We start from the raw sequence: 19,319 nt of genomic DNA, 5'->3' as shown, positions 1-19,319 counted from the left end.
TTCCATTTATTTAGGTACTCTTTAATGTCCTCAGATGATATTTTGTAATTTTCTGTAGAAAAGTCATAAAAAAACTTTGTGGAATTTTTTCCTAGGTACCATGTATTTTTCCTGCTGTTATAAATGTTATATTTTTATAAAATTACATTTTTCTAACTTGTTTTATAGATATAAGAATACAATTGATTTTTCAGAAATTGATTATAAATGTCTTTTTATTTATCTGTAAATTCTGTTAGGTTTTTTTATTCTATTGAATAATCGTCGAGTGGAGAAAAAGGAACCCTCATACACTGTTGGTAGGAATGCAGATTGGTGCGGCCACTATGGAAGACAGTGTGGAGGATCCTCAAAAAACTACGAATAGAATTACCATATGACCCAGCAATCCCTCTCCTGGGTATCTACCCAAAAAAATCTGAAAACATTTATCCATAAAGACTAGTGTGCTCCAATGTTCACTGCAGCTTTATTTACGGTGGCCAAGACATGGAAACAACTATTGTCCTTCGATAGATGAATGGATAAAGAAGTTGTGGTATATATGCCCAATGGAATACTATTCTGCCATAAGGAAAGATGAAATAGGACCATTTGTGACAACATGGATGGATCTTGAGATTATAATGCTAAGTGAAATAAGTCAGACAGAAAAAGTAGAGAACCATATGATTTCACTGATATGTGGTATATAAACCAAAAACAGCAAAAGAACATGACAAACAAATGAGAAATAAAAACTCATAGACACAGACAATAGTTTAGTGGTTACCAGAGGGTAAGGGTGGAGGGAGGTGGTAGATGAGGGTAAAGGGGATCAAATATATGGTGATGGAATGAGAACTGACTCTGCATGGTGAACACACAATGGGATTTATAGGTAATGTAATACACAATTGTTCACCTGAAATCTATGTAACTTTACTAACAATTGTCACTCCAATAAACTTTAATTTAAAAAAATAAGAAAACAAAAAAAAGAATAATCATCAAATAGTAACAGTTCTGTTTCTTCTTTCTCAATTCTTATAATTTTTATGTGTGTTTCTTTTAATATTTGTGCTAACATGACCTGCAGTACAATATTAAATAGAAGCAGCAATATATCGTACATCCTTCTCTATTCCTGATTTTAAGGAAAATGCTTCTAATGTTTCATCATTAAGTTTCTGGTATATAACCTTTATACCAGAAGTTTCTGGTATATAACCTTTATCAGGTTCAAAAGTCTGTTATAGTCCTTGTTTATGGGTTTGGTATTTCTTTTGTCCTGAAATAGCATTGAATTTATTGAAAAAAATTTTTGTGGTAACCACTGAAATTATCATACTCATATAGTTTTTATCATTTTATCTGTTGTGCCAGAGAAATTTTGTAATGTTAAACTGTGCTTGTAATTCCTAGAACAAACTCAATTTGGTTATGATGCTTTCTTTCATGTTCATTGCAGTTTTTTGGTTATTTTTGAGGATTTTTACATCTACTTTTATGAAATTGGCCTATGATTTTTATTTCTTATACTATCTTTGTTTGGTTTGGGTATCAGTTTTACTAGTTTCATAAAATGAACTGAGGAGTGTTCCTGCTTTTTTAATTCCTTAGAAGAATTTGAGTAAATCTGATTCTTTGGAGATTTGATAGAATTCACCATAAAACTCTGTTATTTCTCTCTCTCTCTCTCTCTCTCTCTCTCTCTCTCTCTCTCTCTCTGTCTCTCGATACATGTATTAATTCTGATTTAATTTATTTAATGGCTATAGGAATATGCAAGTTTTTGTTCCTTTTTCTTATAATGTCTTTATTAAGATATTATTCATATACCATAAAATTCACCCTTTCAAAGTATACTTGGTGGGTTTTATTTTATTCACAGAGCTGTATAGCCATCACCACTATCTAATTTCCACTTTCATTACCCCCAAAAGAAAGCCTGCACCCTGTGCCCACTCATTCTCTATCTCCCCTTATCCCCAGGCCCTATCAACTATTAATCTACTTTCTGTTGCCATGGCTTTGCCTGTCTGGTGGATTTCATAAAATGAAATCATACAATATATGGCCTTTCACTTGGCATAATGTGTTCAAGGTTTATTCATGTAGTATCATGCAACAATACTTTTATCCTTTATATTACCAAATAATATTCCATTGTTTACTCATTTTGTTTACCCATTCATCAGCCGACGGGTATTTGAGTTGTTTTCATTTTTTTGGCTATTACACATAATGTTTTGATGAACATTCCTGTACATATTTTTATATGGACATATGTTTTCAAGTCTCTTAGATATGTACTTAAGAGTGTAATTGCTGAATCATATGGAAACTCTATGTTTAACATTTTGAGGAACTGCCAAATTGTTTTCCAAACCTGATGGACCATTTTTCAGTCCTATCAGTAATGTAGAAGGGTTCCAGTTTTCCCACATCCTTATCAACACTTGTTATTGTCTCTTTTATTTTAGCCGTCCTAGAATATGTGAAGTGGTATTTCATTGTGATTTTGAATTGCATTTTCCACATGACTAATGATACTGAGTATCTTTACATGTGTTCATTGGACATTTGTTATCATCTTTGGGAAAAATATCCAAGTGCTTTTCCCATTTTTAAATAGAGTCATTTGTCTTTTTATTATTAAGTTGTAAGTGTTCTTGATATATTCTATATACAAGTCCCGTATCATATAAATGATCTGTAAATACAGTAGTCCCCCTTTAGCTATAAGGTACATGTTCCAAGACCACCAGTGGATGCCTGAAACATTGGTTAGTACCAACCCCTATAGAGACTATGTGTTTTTTTCTATACTAAATAAGAAGTATACAGATGAATTGTCACAAACTGAATACAATTGTGAAGTCAGCACCTAGATTTAGAGACAGAATATTATCAGAACCTCAGATATTCCCAACGTGCTCTCTTCTAGTCACTCCCTGCCCCCATCCCCAACAGGATAACCCATCTTGATTTCTAAAAGCATAAATTATTTTTCTACTTTATACAAATGAAATAATACACTGTATACTCTTTTGTGTCTAATTTCTCTCAATTGACATTATCTTGTGATATTCATCCACTTTGTCATTTGTAGTTGTAGATCATTCATTCTCATTACTAAATATTCTTCCATTGTATAAATATACCACAGTATTTAAGCTCTTTCTAATTTGGTATTTGGTAGTTTCCAGTTATGGAAAATTATGATTGGATAAACGTATCTTTTGGGTATATACCTAAGAGTGAAATTGCTAGATCCACAGAGCACACATATGCCAGCTTTAGGACTTATTGCCAAACATATTTCCAAAGTGGTTGTACCAATTTATACTCCCATCAGCCATGTATGAGAGCTCCATTTTCTCCACATCCCCACTAACCCTTAGTATTTTTGTCTTTTGCATATTAGCCATTCTGGTAGGCATAGTGTTAGAAGTGTATTTTTAAATTATTTTCAAGTACTGGGTTTTTCTCTCCTACTTTTTAGTTATATTGTCAACAGAGAATATAGTCTTCATAATAGGTTGTTATCTTTTGTGGCTTGCTTCCTGACCTTGTATACATGGCTATTTTCATATTTCATATGTGCTGGAGAAGAAAGTGTTCTCCATATATTAGATGTCTGGTTCTACATATTAGTTGGATTTGAGTTTGTTAATTTTTGTGTTTAAATTGCATCTTTACTATTTTTATATACTTTTTCAATTACTGATGATATTGTTAAAAATCTCCCATTCAGATAGTGGATTTAATTTCTCTTTGTATGTCTTCTAGTTTGTGTTTTTTATATATTCGAAGCTAGTGTTATTAGATGCATAGAAGTCTGAACCTGCTCTTTCTTTCTCACAAATTGGATGAACCATTTGTTGTTGTTTCGTGTCTGTCTTTAAACTCAATGCGTTTTGCTCTAAACAGTGTTATCTCTGATATTAATCTAGTTACTTTCTTTTAATTATCATTTTCTTGTTATTTCTCTGGGGCAAAGACTTGGTTAAAAGCTATCTTGGCTCATGCAAATTCTGATTACTGGTCCATGCATGTGTCACTTTTACTCATTTATTTATTAATAGTTAGTTATAAATAATATAATAAATACCAATGAAACCACCTCTTAAAATAAATGATAGGACCTGGGCAATAATCCTTATGAACCCATTTGGCTCCTCTGCCTCCCCTTACCAGAAGGTAACTATCATCCTGAATCTATATTGTTCATTCCTTGCTTTCCTTTTTATATAATTTTATTACATGTGTGTATTCCTTTAAAAAACATTTCATCTTTATTGTATTTATAGAAAGGGGTTCATACTGTATATAATTTTAGGAGCTTATTTTTCCACTTAAGTTTGTTAAGATTCCGCTATATTTTGCACATCACTGTATTTCTTTTATTTTGACTGTTGTGTAGTATTCATCCACTCTCTTGATGGGCATTTAGGTAGTTTCCTGGTGTTTGCTATTGTGAGAGTACTACTTTCTCTATTCTTATACAGATCCCCTTTTGTACATGTGTGAGACTTGGGCTACTGGGTCCTAGGGTATGTGAAAGTTCAATATTTAAAAATAATGCCAAGGTGTTTCTCAATTAGTTTTACCAATTTATATGTACATTGGACCCTGTGGAGTGACTTCCTCTCCAACATTTGGTATTGTCAGACTTTAAATTTTGTAAATGAAAAGGTGTAAAACAGTGTCTCTTTGTGGTCTTTGTTTTTCTCTGATCACTAGTGAATGTTTAACATCCTTTGTTTATTGGCTGTATATATTTTCTCACTTAGGAAAGCCTATATATTTTTAGCATATTTCTCTGGTGTTTAATGTGTTTTTGTTACTGAATTTAGGAAATATTTATGTATTCTTAATATTAATGTTCTTCAGTTAGATGTGTTGCATAAAAGATATTCACCTATATTTTCTACTTAGAGTTTAAAATTATTCTTAACGCTTAATTCTTTATAACATCTAGAGTTACTTTTTTTAATATTATAAGGTAGAGACTGAATTTCATCTTTTTCCATAGAAATCACCATTTTTTTTCCAGCTCAATCCATGATTGAGTTTATCCATGATTAGCCTGAGATCTGACATACCAACTCTGTCATGTACCACATTTCTGTATATGTATAGATCTGTTTCTGAGCTCTGTTCTATTCCATCACTCATCCATTTATCCTTGTACCAATATCACACTGTCTTTAATTATTGTAGCTTTGTAATACGTCTTAATATCTAGTGTGGTAATTCTTCTCTCCCTACTCTCTTTCTTCAGGAGTACTTTGACTATTCTAGGCTCTTTACTTTTCCATATAACTTTTAGAATCATCTTATTAAATTCCATGAAAATTCCTGTTAGGTTTATAAAATTGGGATTACGTTGAATCTGTGGTTTAGAGAGAATTGACATATTGACAACATTGGGTGTTTCTAGCCATGAACATGATCCTTTTTTTAATGAATTTAGTTCCTTTTAATACATCTTTTATGATATTCTCCATAGAATTTTCATATATTTTTTATTAGATTAATTCCTAGGTGTTTGATATTCTCTGAAATCATTGTAAATAAAATATTTTATTTAATTATGCTTTCTAGGGATTTTTGCTGCTAATATATAGAAATGAAACTGATTTTCATACATCAATTTTATATGCAGCCAACTTGCTAAACTCTCCTGTTAGTCTCATAATGTGTGGCTTTTTAAATGTTTTCTATAAATAATTTATCATGTGCAATAATATAAAGGTTACATTTGAACAAGGATGTGAAACAGATGAGGAAGTAAACTGTGTGGCTATCAAGGGAAGACGATACCAGGCAGAAAGAAGAGCAAATACAAAGATGTTAAAACAGGAACATGACTTGTGGGTTCAAGGAATATCAGGGAAGGCAGAGAGTACATGGAGTGCTCTGAGCAAGGAGGAGAGTGGTAGGTGATGAGGTCAGAGGTTCTGGGCTAGATTATGTAGGTAGGGCCTTGTAGACCATTATAAGGACTTAGATTTTCACTGTGATTTGGACATCCTTTGGAGGGTTTTGAACAAAGGGTGACATGAACTGATTCAGGTTTTTAAAGTACCGGTCTGCCTACTACTGTGTTGAGAATAAGCTATAAGGGTCAAGGACTAAAGCAGGGAGATGTGATAGGAGACCATTGCAGATATCCAGGTAAGAGGATGGTGGAAGTAGTGGGTAGAGGTGGTACAAAGTGGTGAGATTCTAGCTCTATTTCAAAGACAGAACCAAGAGGAATTTCTAACAGACTGGATTTGCCTAGGAGAGAAAAAAGAAGAGTCAAGGATGGTTCTAAGTTTTTTGATTTGGGCAACTGGAAGAATAAAGTTTCCGTTAATATCGTTGTTGAAGAAGTTGAATATCATTTCATATAGTGTCTTCTTTATAAGGACTTTGAAATAAATTTATGTTGAGCCTCAGTATTAGAAGTAGTTGCACTTCTCTCAAGAACTTGTTTTGTTTGTATCTTTGTTAGTATCTGCACAGTAATATAGACTGTGACTATATTGGCTGCTAGAAGATGTAGGAACCACATTTGTGTCCCTTGCAGCAGGGGTATAGATATTTAAAGTATGTGTACTTTTTTATTGACGTCACATTTGACCTTGTTTTTTTATCTTATCTCACTACTTTTAATTCGTTCTATGTTATGTATCCATATATATACTTCTTTAAAAATCTTTTTACTACAGGACAGGGTTTGAATAAATGAAAACATCGTTTGGGTTGTACACCACCCAAAAATGAAATGTGGAAGGTAGCATGAATTTTTAAAAACTAAGCTTAGAAAAAAAAGTTTTTTAAACTAAGCTAAGAGTTAGAACATCATCTTGAACAATAAATGTATGTATGTGTGTGTGTTTGTATTTGAGTACCTGCTGAGTTCCTACAACTTTATCATTCATTCAACAATATTCAGTACATAGTTACTATGTGTCAGGTGCTGTTCTAGGTACTTGATACATCAGTTAATAAAACAAAGAATGCTATTGTCAGGGAGCATGCAGTCTAGTGGGGATGATAGTGACAAGAATAGCACGTGTAGTAGACTGGTAAATTATATAATATGTTAGAAGATGATACTACAGAAAAAAATGTCAACGGTAAGGGAGTTTGGACATGAAGGGAATGTGGGTGGATTGGAATATGGAGGTTGCAGTATTCAATAGAGTGGTCTGGATGGGCCACGTTGAGAAGGTGACATTGGAGCTGAGACCTGAAGGATGTGAGGATGTGAATTATGTGCCCTTCTGAGGGAGGAACATTCCATCAGAGGGAAGAGCAAGCATGGGTCCTGATGTAGGAGTGTGACTGGCATGTTTAAGGAGCAGCTAGGCGGCCAGTGTGGAGTTGAATGAGTGAGAAGAATGATAGGAACCAAGGTCAGAGAGGTGATGTGGGTGAGGAGACAAATCTCACAGGGCCTTGGAGACTGTGGTGAAGACTTGAGCTTTTTCTCTGAGTGAAGGGGGCGTCATCGCAGGGTTTCAAGCGTAAGAGTGGAATGATTTGACTTGCGTTTTAAAAGGATCACTCTGGCTATTATAGTATAACTTTCAAAGGATTTAATGATTATTTCTGCAATTTTAGGTATATTACAGCTAATACTGACACAGAAGAACAGAGTTTTCCAGTCTCTGTAGCACTTAACACACATGCAGAGGAATTAAATTTAGATGCCCTTCTTCAGAAGGTAGATAATTTACGTACGAACGAGACTAGCAAGATGGAAAGTTTTGAACTACTTTGTGACTACAAAGAAAAGGTAAGATATGTTTGTATAGTTTTGACATGTTTGTATAGTTTTAATTTTTTTATTTAATCTATCCAATTCATATTATGACCATAACAATTGTGTCACAGTTTGCACAGGTTAAATGATTGATGCAAAATTTTTCTATAACATGACTAAAATTTTAAAAAAGTAAATATGAGAGTTTATTAGGCTCTAAGATCATAAAAATGAGAATCAGACATGAGTATACAGATTTATTTTGATTTTTATTTGTTATATTTAATAAATATTTTATAACAGATAAAGAACAAGGTACATTGCTTCTTGGGAGGGGGAGTGAAGCTACATTTTAAGTTTTCTAACTTACAGTTATTAATATAACAGCCATTACTATTTTCATGTCTTTCTACCAGTGGTCACTCTGCAGTGTTTAACATTGGACTGAATTGGGAAGGCCCATCCCTCCCACCACCACCATCACCACCTCCAAAAAAAGGGAGTTTACAAATACCCCAAGGAGCAATAAATATCTTTCTTTCCCATGAACAACTCTAACCATTGAAGATATAGAGACCCTAAACAAATTGTCTAAAAGTTTTTAAATCTCCAGGATTATATTCAGGTCACGTAGGTGAAAAATTGATTGCTCTTTTGAGTATATATGATTTGTAATAACTTACAAATATTATCTGAAATGCTAATTGAAGCATCATATTGATAGTAGATAACTTAGAAAGGAAATTAGAAGAGGATACTACAACCCAGGGAGAACCCATAGATTCTGGTACCTATCAATTCTCTCTTCTATGTAGGTGTGGAGCTAGTGTCTGGATAATATTTATTGGTTTTAAGATCCAAATGTAACACTATATGAAATCATATTTTATAGCCATGAATATTTTAGTTTAAAATGTTATATGCACAGGAAGAGATGCAGTCATCTTTAAACACCAGTTTACCTGCCTAATAATATAAAGTTGCAGGAAAACATTTGTAGTCTGGTCAAGTTACTGAGTTAATCTCATGTGTAGTTCTATCTTTTCTTTTCAGTTTAGAGATGAAGTAGAGTTTATTTGGAGGTTTTCTCGTGCTTACGGAGACATGTATGAGTTATCTACAAATACACAAGAAAAGAAACATTATGCTAATATTGGTAAGTATTTTGTAAAGATTGATTATCCTCAAGTGACCGTTATGTATAATAAAACATTAGTGAATTTTAATTAAAGCTAAATTATCTTAGTTAAAACCAATATGTTTAATCTATTTCAGTATATCCTGATACTAAAAATCACACATAGTCTAAGGACAGAAAGGTTTTTTTAGAACTAAAGTATATGTTCTTCAAAAATATTTGAGCATATTAGAATAGGCAACCAAAAAACTCAAATTGCAGCTTTGAAAGTTTCTAAAACCACAGAAAGATGAGATATGAAGTGGTCATGTTTGGGAAGCAGTAATAGGCGGAGAATGGTTGTGTTCAGCAGTAGACTTTCATCACAATTAAAATAGCCCTCCTACTTCCTGTAACGCAGAACTCCAGGTACTACAAAGAAATAACCATTCAGAGTTTAATATTTTTTTAACATTTATCTTGGTAAAACAAGATTAACTTTGAGCTGATAATTGTTTTAGCTGAGTGATGAGTCCTTGTGGTTCATTATACGGTCCTCTACACTTTTTGGCATGGTTTTGAAATTTTCCATAACAACAACAACAAAAGAAAAATAGCCAGAATATATCTCATCTTGACCCTCACTGAATAGCAATACTCTTTCTTGCAAAAAGCCCCTTCCAGCCAACTCTGTTAGTTTCAGGGTAGTAATTTGACATCAGGACTTCTTTAATTCTTTTATTCCACAGTCCTCTTTTCTAATTTTTCCTTCTCTAAGATAGCATGAGGAAGAAACAGCAGGAAGGTGATGATATTTCAGATCTTTCAGTCCAGTTCCCTGTCATTTTTATTTCCAAGAAGGAAACTCCTTATAATTACATTTCTTCCACTTGTAGATTTCCTTGCCAAATGACCTCTGCACTATAATTCTTTCTCAGTGGGAGGAGATGGAGTAATTCCCCTCTTGTTCTTTACACATTCATCAACTTGGCGGGGCACTTTTTCTGTAGCGATCCATCTTACAGGCCATACACAAAATGGAATTCTAGAGAAGAGATTTATTAATTTGAAGGTAGATAAAAATTTAACCAAAGAGAACAAAGTGATTTATTTTTATGTCTACTGAGAAAATCAAAGTGTATCTATGTAATTGTTTCAACATACATCAATATCAAATGCAATTTTTTTCTTAAGCACCTACCCTACCCTGGGCATTAGGGGTTAGGAGATAGAAATATGATAGCAAAATACACATGTTCTCAGACTCAGAAGACCTTATGGCTTTGTGGGGAGGCAGTGTTATTCAAATAATCATACATATAAAGAAATACACTGAAATACATTGTTAGTAAAGAAGAATGCAGGGTTAAGAGAGTATAACAGGAGGACGTGACGGTGAGGGTGGGCATTGATGCAGGGAAGTCTTTCCTATGGAAGGAATAGTTCCACATAGGTAAAATGATTTGGGATCTGTATTTTAAAATGGAGTGGGAGTTTAATTGAGTTAACGTATGAGATAGTGAAAATGGAAAAAAAACATAGGCTGGAGGAAATTTGGGGACAAGAATGGACAATGGATTGGAATAGGATATATCCAAAAAAGAAAAGTTTATAGTGTCAGAGAAAAAGGAGTGACGTCTCAGATGTGTTCATTCAGATATTGAACTAAATTAAAAAGAATTCCTTTTTTTTGTCCATTTAAGAAGTATTTATTCGAAATCACTGTGTCCAGCAACAATGTTAAAATGAAGGGTGAAGGGAAGGAGAGGAGGGAGAGAAGGAGAGAAGACCAATATGTGTAAGATGGTGTGACACTGGGAAACTGTCAATGTAAACACTAGACATACAGATAACATGGGGGCAGCCAGTTATAATTCAGTGTACAGGTAGTGAGTGCCTGATAAAGGTGATGACAAAGTGCACTGCAGCTGAGACCAGCCATTGAAGGAGTGAGGAAGAGTGCTGCCTGTTATTCTTCATAACAGTACATTTGAAATTGTTATCTGAGGGAAGATTTGATCACCGGAGAGTGCAGAAAAGTGTACTCTCCAGTAATCAAATGTACTATTATGTAGTACATCTTTTGAAGTATTATGATTGATCGTAACTTGTATTCCAAATAAAAAACGAATCTTATATCTAAAGGAACATTATTGTAATTTCCAGAATCAAATGATCAATACAGATGCCGCAAAGAGATCACCAAATACAATTCAGTAAAGGAAATAGCTTTCCTTTGAGGCTTCAGCTGCATAAATGAGGCTGCAGAACTAGTCTGTATACTACCCAGCTTCCGTTTACTTGTATATTCTCAAAGTGATGGACTCTCCTCTATTTTAGGCTTGGGATTGTGTGCTTACTAAAAGCTATTTTTGTTCATTTGGCATCGTAGCTAAAATGTTGATTTGGTTTTTAATGTTTCTGCAAGTGTGTTTTTCAATTTTTCATTTAGAAATTACTCTTTTAACTTATGTCCACAATGTAATATCAGTTATTTTAAAATACTTCACTTTTTAATTTTTCCAGTTTATGTAGATTTCTACACAGCGTAGTTTTCCTCATGGATAGAGCTATAAAGTACCACTTTAACAAATTAACAAATAGGATAATGATTTTAGAATGAAAGACTTATTTATAAAGATTATCTCAATGACTCATTTTACAGATCAATGGATATTTTCTCCCCACCAGGGGGAGGGGGTCGGGGTGGGGGAGAGGGGCAGGGACCGGAGCAGGGGAAAAGGAAGATAGTATCAAATAAAACAGTCCCTTTTTGAGAAAGATTTTCAGAATGTGGTTCAGTTTTGTTGCAAGCATTCTGATTTTTCAGGCCAATAGACAAACCTCTACCCAAAGTAATGATTGCATTATTAAAAGTTATTCTAAACTAAATAAAAGTGGTTTGGGAGAATTCTTTATGTACTGCGCCTGCTCATTGTGAATGATTAGGCGAGATCTTTCCTGGGCAGCTTTCCCTTAGCCTTTCAGAGGGAGTTACTCACTCTGTTCTCTTCTGCGCTCTTTTTCACCTTGCTTTTATTTTTTCCATATAATTTGTTTATATACTTGCTGCCTGCTGAACTGTGAACGCTTGGACGTCAAGAACTGTGTCTTATTTGACTTTTATTCCCAGAAGTTCACATAATGTGGCACTTAGGAGGCACTCAGAAAATGTTGGTTGAGTTCACTACAAAAAAGTTTCTATTAACACTTTTAAGTAATGGATAAATGACTTTTCTTGCACTTGGTTAAATCACTTAGTCCAGTGAGTCTCAAACTTGAGCATGTATCAGAATCGCTAGAGGCTCCTTAAAGCAGATTGCTGAGTCCCCAGAGTTTATGATCAAGTAAGTCTTCTGTGTGTCCAAAGATTTGCTGTCTAACAAGTTTTCAGGTGATTCTTTTGGTCTTGGGAACCACTGATTTAATTCCGTAATCTACCTCCCTCCAACTTACATGAAAGTACTAAGTGTAATTACATTTATCTTTCAGGAAAGACATTAGGTGAAAAAGCTATTACTAGAGCACCCATGAATGGACATTGTCATCTGTGGTAAGTACATAAAAATGTATGCAGTCTTTTAAAATTCTAATATGCCTGTATAGATTACGATGGATTTTTAAAATATTATTAAGCCATTTAACCTATCTGTCACATTTACTGAAAAATATATTTAGTAGATAACATAGTAACTGTTCTTGTTCTGTTTATTCTCATGTATTTTTCAGTATGCATATTTTAAATATACTTAAGGTAAACTTTCATGGAAGATTTCATAAGTGAACCTACCAACTCCAATGGCTTTGAACATGATAAATTCTAATTAAAACTAATTTAATATAACATTTTGACAACAAATACTAAAATGATGCCATGTTTATAACCGAAATGTAGAAAGAATGCTTCAAATAATAAAAGCACATTGGCCATTTCTTATACCTTGATGAGTCAAGGCATACAAGTTCCACAGGTCAAAGAAAAGCCATTTATAAAATAAGAAAACTCAAACAAAGGAAATTTAATTAGTTGGATGGGTATAGGTGAATATCTTTGGAGCAAAAAAAAATATTCCTAAATATGTTTTGAGTCCTTGTATGTATAGAATTATGAAACATAAATAAGAAATGTATTGTTCTTAATTAACACTTCCTTTTATCCATAGTTTCATTTTTGCAACATTTTTTAGTTCATTGGTTGTTTTTTTGTCCTAGCAATACAGGTACTTTAGGTGCTAGGAATATATAGTAATTAATTTATGAGCTTTCTCTCAGAGCTATGTTTCCAGAAATCCACCCCTTTTCAAGATTATTTTATTCTTATGGAGACTCTTAGAGAAAAATCTCTCAAAATGGCTCCCTTTCTTCAGGTCTACATTTGTCCCACAGGAAATTCATTTTTGTCCCACCAACTCTGAAGTGCAAACCATTTCCTTAAAGCAGACCTGTTTCTTTACTCTGCTACCGGCAGGGGGAGCTCCACCCACAAACTCGCATTTTAAAATTTCCCTGGACAGGAGTCAGGTAACATTTTTTTATACCGCTTAAAACTCCAAGGGACACATGCCAAAAAAGAAGAATTCTTTTGAAGCTGCACTCACTTGGCTTAAGATGAGATGCAGGCCTACCGCTGCCCTCTCTCATAAAAAGGTGGGAGGTGGAACCAACAGTACCCTCACAATTCTGTCCATAGAAATCCTCACTCCAGATCCTTCCTCCCACAGTGAATTCTTTGTCTTTTCTTATGTATCCTGGAGACAGGTGAAGAGCTAAGCCCAGCAGAACCTGTGAATCATTTCTTTAGAATGTCACCCATGGGCAATAAAGTGTCTTGTTTAAGAAAATATTGAGTATTTTTCTGTGCCCTTGGTGACTCTGCAAAACTCTAGGGGAAAGATAATTTTGCAGTTAACATCCTGGTATATATCTTTAAGAAAATTTCCCCAAGACTCCCCTGTAGGAGTCTTGACTATTATTTCTATAGCCAATTTTATCTTCCCAATCGAATTTGCATAATGCTAACTTAACAAATTAACATATGTATGCATTAAGGCGCATCTGTTCTTCTACTTATTAGTAGTAAGTAATGAATCTATAAGGATCAAGCTATGCTCTCTTCTTCTCCTTTGATATTGGAGGTATTTGGGAGCTGGTTCGCCAGATTTGGATGCAGAAAGAACTCCTAAGAGCTCCTACTCTTAACTCTAAGTTCTTCTCCTCCTCTTCCTCCTTGATTGCTCTTCCTTTGCTCTCTTCCGTCTTCCATACTGCATTTGCATCCATGAAGAATCACATTAAAAATGTACATCTGATGTTAATTATCAATTTGAGGACATTTCTCAGTGTGAGCTTCAAAATTTTCATGGAGGAAAATGTTCAATCTTCTCTGAGGGTTTCTTCATATGTATCATGAAATCTTGTGAGGAAAGATTATGCTTCATTCTTCTTTAGTGGGTTGCCCAGTCTCTCTTCCAATAATCTGGCTACTTCTCTGCTTATCTTTTTTCACTTTTTGTTGTGAATAATTGCTGTCTATATAACCATGGGATTTAACCCCAAGATGAAATCTTACTAACACATACACATGTAATGATCCAATTGTGTTTCATATGATTTCTTATTCGGCTTTTAATTTTAAAAAATATTAAAATCTAATCAGTTGATAAAAATTAACAAATTCAAATGTCAATTTTATCTTAATTCTTAAACTATATTATGTATTATATAATATGTTATGTAATATACTGAATACAAAAGTTCTCGTTCATATAGATAATAGAGGTGATGAAAAAAAACAGAAACTAAAACTTCGCTTGAGAAGCAACGGGGAGAATTTAGGTTAATTGATTCCATAATGAATTGTAATAAAATATAGTGGAAAGGTCTTACTCTGCTGGAATCTTTATCAGTATGTTAAGACATTTTCTCATTCGTTCAGCATAAATGACAAACTGGCCTACAGAACAAAACCAGCTTCCTGCTCTTGTAAGTTAAGTTGTATTGGAGCATGACCTCACCCCTGCATTTGTGCATAGTGGTGAAGTGGCGCAGTTGCAACAGAGACTCTGACCCCAAAGCCTGAATGAAATGTTTGCTAGCTGGCTCTGCAGCAGAAGTTTGCAGACACGTGGTTTACAGAGTTGTGTGATGGTTTATAAGCCTTCAGTTTGAAATAAAAGATGCAATCTTTAGGAATAATTACCGTCAAGGATTACCTCTGAGGGAATAATTGGAAAACAAATATTATTTTAAATACGTGTTTTTCATCTTCATCTTTTCCAAAATGAAATTGCTTTGTAATTTTAAGACTACATGAGCTTCCTATAAAGTTCTGCTGTTTTTGTTGTACCAGCCGAAAATACTTCTGGAATCAAGAGATTAAAATCACCAGTGGATTTGCAGTTTGTCAGACAAATGGGCCTGACCTTAATTATAAATAATGTCTTACATATTTGTTGTGCCCTACTGTTCACAAATTGTATCCACATGCCTTATAGCATGTGATTTGCAGAACAACTTGTGTTCATTTTATAGATAGTGTAAGCAAGGCAGTGTGTGTGTGTGTGTGTGTGTGTGTGTGGTGTTGATTTAGTAATCAACATTTACACAATAAGTGGAAAAACAAAAGCAGATCATATATTCTTATATACTCAGTATTCTATTACATTAGTCTTCCTCTGCTTTCTCACAGCATAAATAGCATTCATGCTGAATCAAAAGTGCTGCAGGGAAACTCATGGAGTTGTTGAAACGTGAATGTTTGTCAGTTGTTCAAGATATATTCAATATCAATGCAAAGAAAATACAGAATTTGTGTCAAAGCATTTGTAGTTAGAATGACCTGTAGATGGAGGTAATAGACCACACTGTGAATTAACTCTCCTCAGAGTTCCTGTTAACCAGAGAGTTTAGGAAATAAAATTTTAAATTACATTTTTAAAGATGAACAATATAAAAAACAGCAACAGAGAGAGAGAGAGAGAGAGAGAGAGAGAGAGAGAGAGAGAGAGAGGTGGAATTGATTGCCAGAAAAGATGTGACGATCCTTTGGAACAAAGTGGCCAGGTGAACTTTGAATTTATGATATTTATAATTTAGGAAGATAAATAATATTTTAAACTTTTAAGAAGGAGATTTCAAAAAAGATTATGAAAAACATAAGACTAGTGACATTATTTGTAAAGGAAAGTGTACATATTTTATATAATGGTATTAATAAATCATGGGGGGTTTTTTCCTGTTTTTTCTTTACTCAGAGTAACTTGGAGAGCATGTGCTGAGAGCTCAATAAAAGCCTTAAAGATATGCATAAGTAATTCTGATTTTCAGAAAATAGAAGATTAAGTCCAGCACTGATAATTGCCTTTGTTCTGTGAACCTCTGGATAAGGAAATTCAAATAGACCCAACATAGATTTTTTTCTAAAAATCTGACATGAACTGTGTTTTGTTTTGTTTTGTTTTGTTTTTTATTTCTTTGCTAGCAGATAGAATAGGGAAATTGAGCCAGTATATCTGGATTTAAGCAAGGCCTTAAGGCAAGTTCACTCCTAACATTCTTGTGGACAAGGTGTAGAAACGTGCACAAACTACTGGTCTCCCCATGCTGACAGAAGGGTTTAAGCCTCTGTTATTCAACAGAGTAACTAATGACAATATCATTGTCAATCTAGACGTGATTCTCGAGTTCCTGGTCTGTATCTTAGATACTAGTGTGTTCAGAAATTTTTGCAGTGGGTGAAGATATAGAAGGTATGCTTATAAAAATTACAAATAACACAAAATTAGGAGGAACAGGGTGTATGATGGATAACAATAGTAATTCAAAGGATTTTCACCTGGAGCCACGGCTTCGGTGCTGACATGGCCAAGGCAGGCAAATGGCTCACAAACAGCATTAAGACACCCAGATCACAAAGATAGAAATCTCTTAAGGGAGTGGACCCCAAGTACCTTTGGAACATGAGCTTTGCTAAGAACCACAACAAGAAGGCCCTGAGGAAAATGCAAACCAGCAATGCCAAGGCCATGAGTACACGGGCTGAGGTCATCAAGGCCCTCGGAAAGCCCAAGGAGGTCAAGCCCAAGATCCCAAAAGGCGCAGCCGCAAGCTCAGTCGACTTGCCCACATCGCCCACTCCAAGCTTGGGAACCGTGCTTGTGCCCGCATTGCCAGGGGTCTCAGGCTCTGTGGGCCAAAGTCCAAGGTCAAGGCTCAAACCAAGGCCCAGCCCTGGCGTGGCTACAGCAACAGCTCCACTTCCAGCTCAGGCTTTGGCTCCCCAAGGTTCCCAGGCGTCCACAAAAGCTCCAGAGCACAGACCTCTGTCTGCCAATGTGAGGATAAAAGGACTGGTGTGACCCCTGGGCTGCTGTCTGCATGGGGCGGGTGACCTCCTGTGCTATTTGTGCAAATAAACCTGAGGCAGGATCTGTCAAAAAAAAAAAGAAAGATCTTTCACATGTTGAAAAGAGATACCGAACAAGGTGTGAATTAATAGGGATAAATATGGAAGGGGGGATGGAGAGAAAGTGTCAACATTTAAGGACATTAGGGAAAAACAATGGAAATTTGAATAAAGTGTGGAGTTTGGTTAATAATGTATTAATATAGATTCATTGTGAAAATTATGTATTAATATTACATTCAGTATTGATACAGTTATGATAAATGTACTATAGTAATGTAAGATGTAAACAATAAACTGGATATTAGTATATGGGAACTCTATTCTATTTTTGCAACTTTCCTATAAATTTCAAGCTATTTTAAACTAAAAAAAGTTTTTTTTAAAGTGGCCTAAGGTTTTCAGTCTAAATAAGTTATAATGCCCATAACAAAAATAGAGAGTTTGGATATGTAGTTGTGCAGGATTTTGCTCCCCAATCTGGAACTTTTGGGGAGGAATGCTAGAATGACAGAGAACATTTCCAAAGAACATGGTGAGGCTGGAGGGAAAAGTAGAGGGTTTCATAAGGCAGGTGGAGAGTCGTTTTCCAGCAATCTTAAATTCTCTGGTGGGTGCGGAAATGTATGTGAAATGCAGTCTGACTTTGCAATTTGGGAGTAGTAGTAGCTCCTCATCTAGTTAAATTCTCAGATCACTTTTATTGATTGATTCAGTCATCTCTCTTGCTTGTACTGTAGCAGATTCTATTGATTATGTATCATAGAAACTGAAAATTCAAGAGATCAAAAAGTCATAACGGAAAAATGGCCATTTTATTGGTTGTGCATAAGTTGTGTGAATTATGTGACCTTTTATGTTCAGGAATAGTCTTAGTGTTCCAAATTAAGGAATTGTTCACTTCATATTTGTAGTTGAAGGTTATGCTTATCCACAGAAACAATCAATTTAGCACTCAAAATTACAATTTTCATTTCAGTTATGACAATACAAGTAAAACTTAACATCTACTCTTGAAATACGTAGGGAAATGAATATTTTCCCTAAGACAGAAATACTCTGAAATACTTTGAAGACTTTTGTACAGGCAGAAACATTCTGATTGTGAAAAGTAATATATCCCCAAATTTTAAAGAAGGCAAATAGCTGAACAAATATTGTACCAATTTATAGCCAAATGGCTACTTCTGTAAGTCTTGCATTCCCAATGGAAAAAAAGGAAATAACCCGGGATGCTCTATTCTAGTAATTCAGTGTTTCTAAGGAAGGATTGAAGGACATGGAGAATTTTTTTGGAAAAGCATGTTCTAACATTACCTTTGACTTTATTTGGTTTTAGTCATGATACTATTTTTATTTTCAAATGACATTAAAGGAAGCCACGAAATTTTTATTTTTGTTAAAGAGGAACGGATTTGCTGATATAATTTTCAATGTAATACTTATGTGATTCTACTTTTTCTGAGAGCCTCTTTGTGACTTTGATGGTGATGACGGCACCCAACATTTCTTGAAACTAGCTATATGCCAGGCACTATTCTAACTAAGCAACTACACGTTTCAGATATTTTACCTCACAGCATACATACGAGACAGATGGCATTAGTATCCCCAGTTATAGATGAGGAAACTGGCTTCATATCAATGTAAAGTATTTAGTATTTTTAGAGCCCTTGCATTTAACAAATCTGTTGTCAAATATTAATGAACGCTTCAGAGATTTTTTTTAAATATTATATTTGATGGTATTTGATTAAAAGTTTACAGGATATCCTCTGCTTTTATCCTTTTCAGGTACGCAGTTTTGTGTGGCCATGTATCTGAGTTTGAGGGCTTACAAAACAAAATTAACTATGGACATCGCTTCAAGGTATTTCTTTTTTCTTTTTTTCTTTTTTTTATTAGTTTCAGGTGCACAAAACAATGCACTAGTTAGACATTTCACCCCTCACAAAGTGATAACAACCTCCCTCCCCCAAGCTGTTGCCCCTCTGACATCGTATATATCTATTACAATTTCATTGACTCTATTCCCTGTGCTATAAGGGTATTTC

General features: G+C 34.5%; 1 protein-coding gene across 1 annotated transcript in view; it reads left to right on the top strand.

Moving 5' to 3' along the window:
- The window catches only part of RMDN2 (regulator of microtubule dynamics 2), a 52,110-nt gene that overhangs the window by 14,577 nt on the left and 18,214 nt on the right, over positions 1–19,319 (top strand). The window contains exons 2-5 of the mRNA XM_033124304.1: positions 7,603–7,777; positions 8,798–8,900; positions 12,354–12,414; positions 19,060–19,135. Of these exons, the coding sequence (XP_032980195.1) occupies positions 7,603–7,777; positions 8,798–8,900; positions 12,354–12,414; positions 19,060–19,135 (415 nt within the window). The remainder of the gene's footprint in view (positions 1–7,602; positions 7,778–8,797; positions 8,901–12,353; positions 12,415–19,059; positions 19,136–19,319) is intronic.

Source organism: Rhinolophus ferrumequinum, chromosome 13 (genome assembly GCF_004115265.2).
Source record: "Rhinolophus ferrumequinum isolate MPI-CBG mRhiFer1 chromosome 13, mRhiFer1_v1.p, whole genome shotgun sequence".
In the NCBI taxonomy this organism is placed as follows: Eukaryota; Metazoa; Chordata; class Mammalia; order Chiroptera; family Rhinolophidae; genus Rhinolophus; species Rhinolophus ferrumequinum.
The sequence above is the reverse complement of the archived record's forward strand: the minus strand, read 5'-3'. Positions and strand labels throughout refer to the sequence as shown.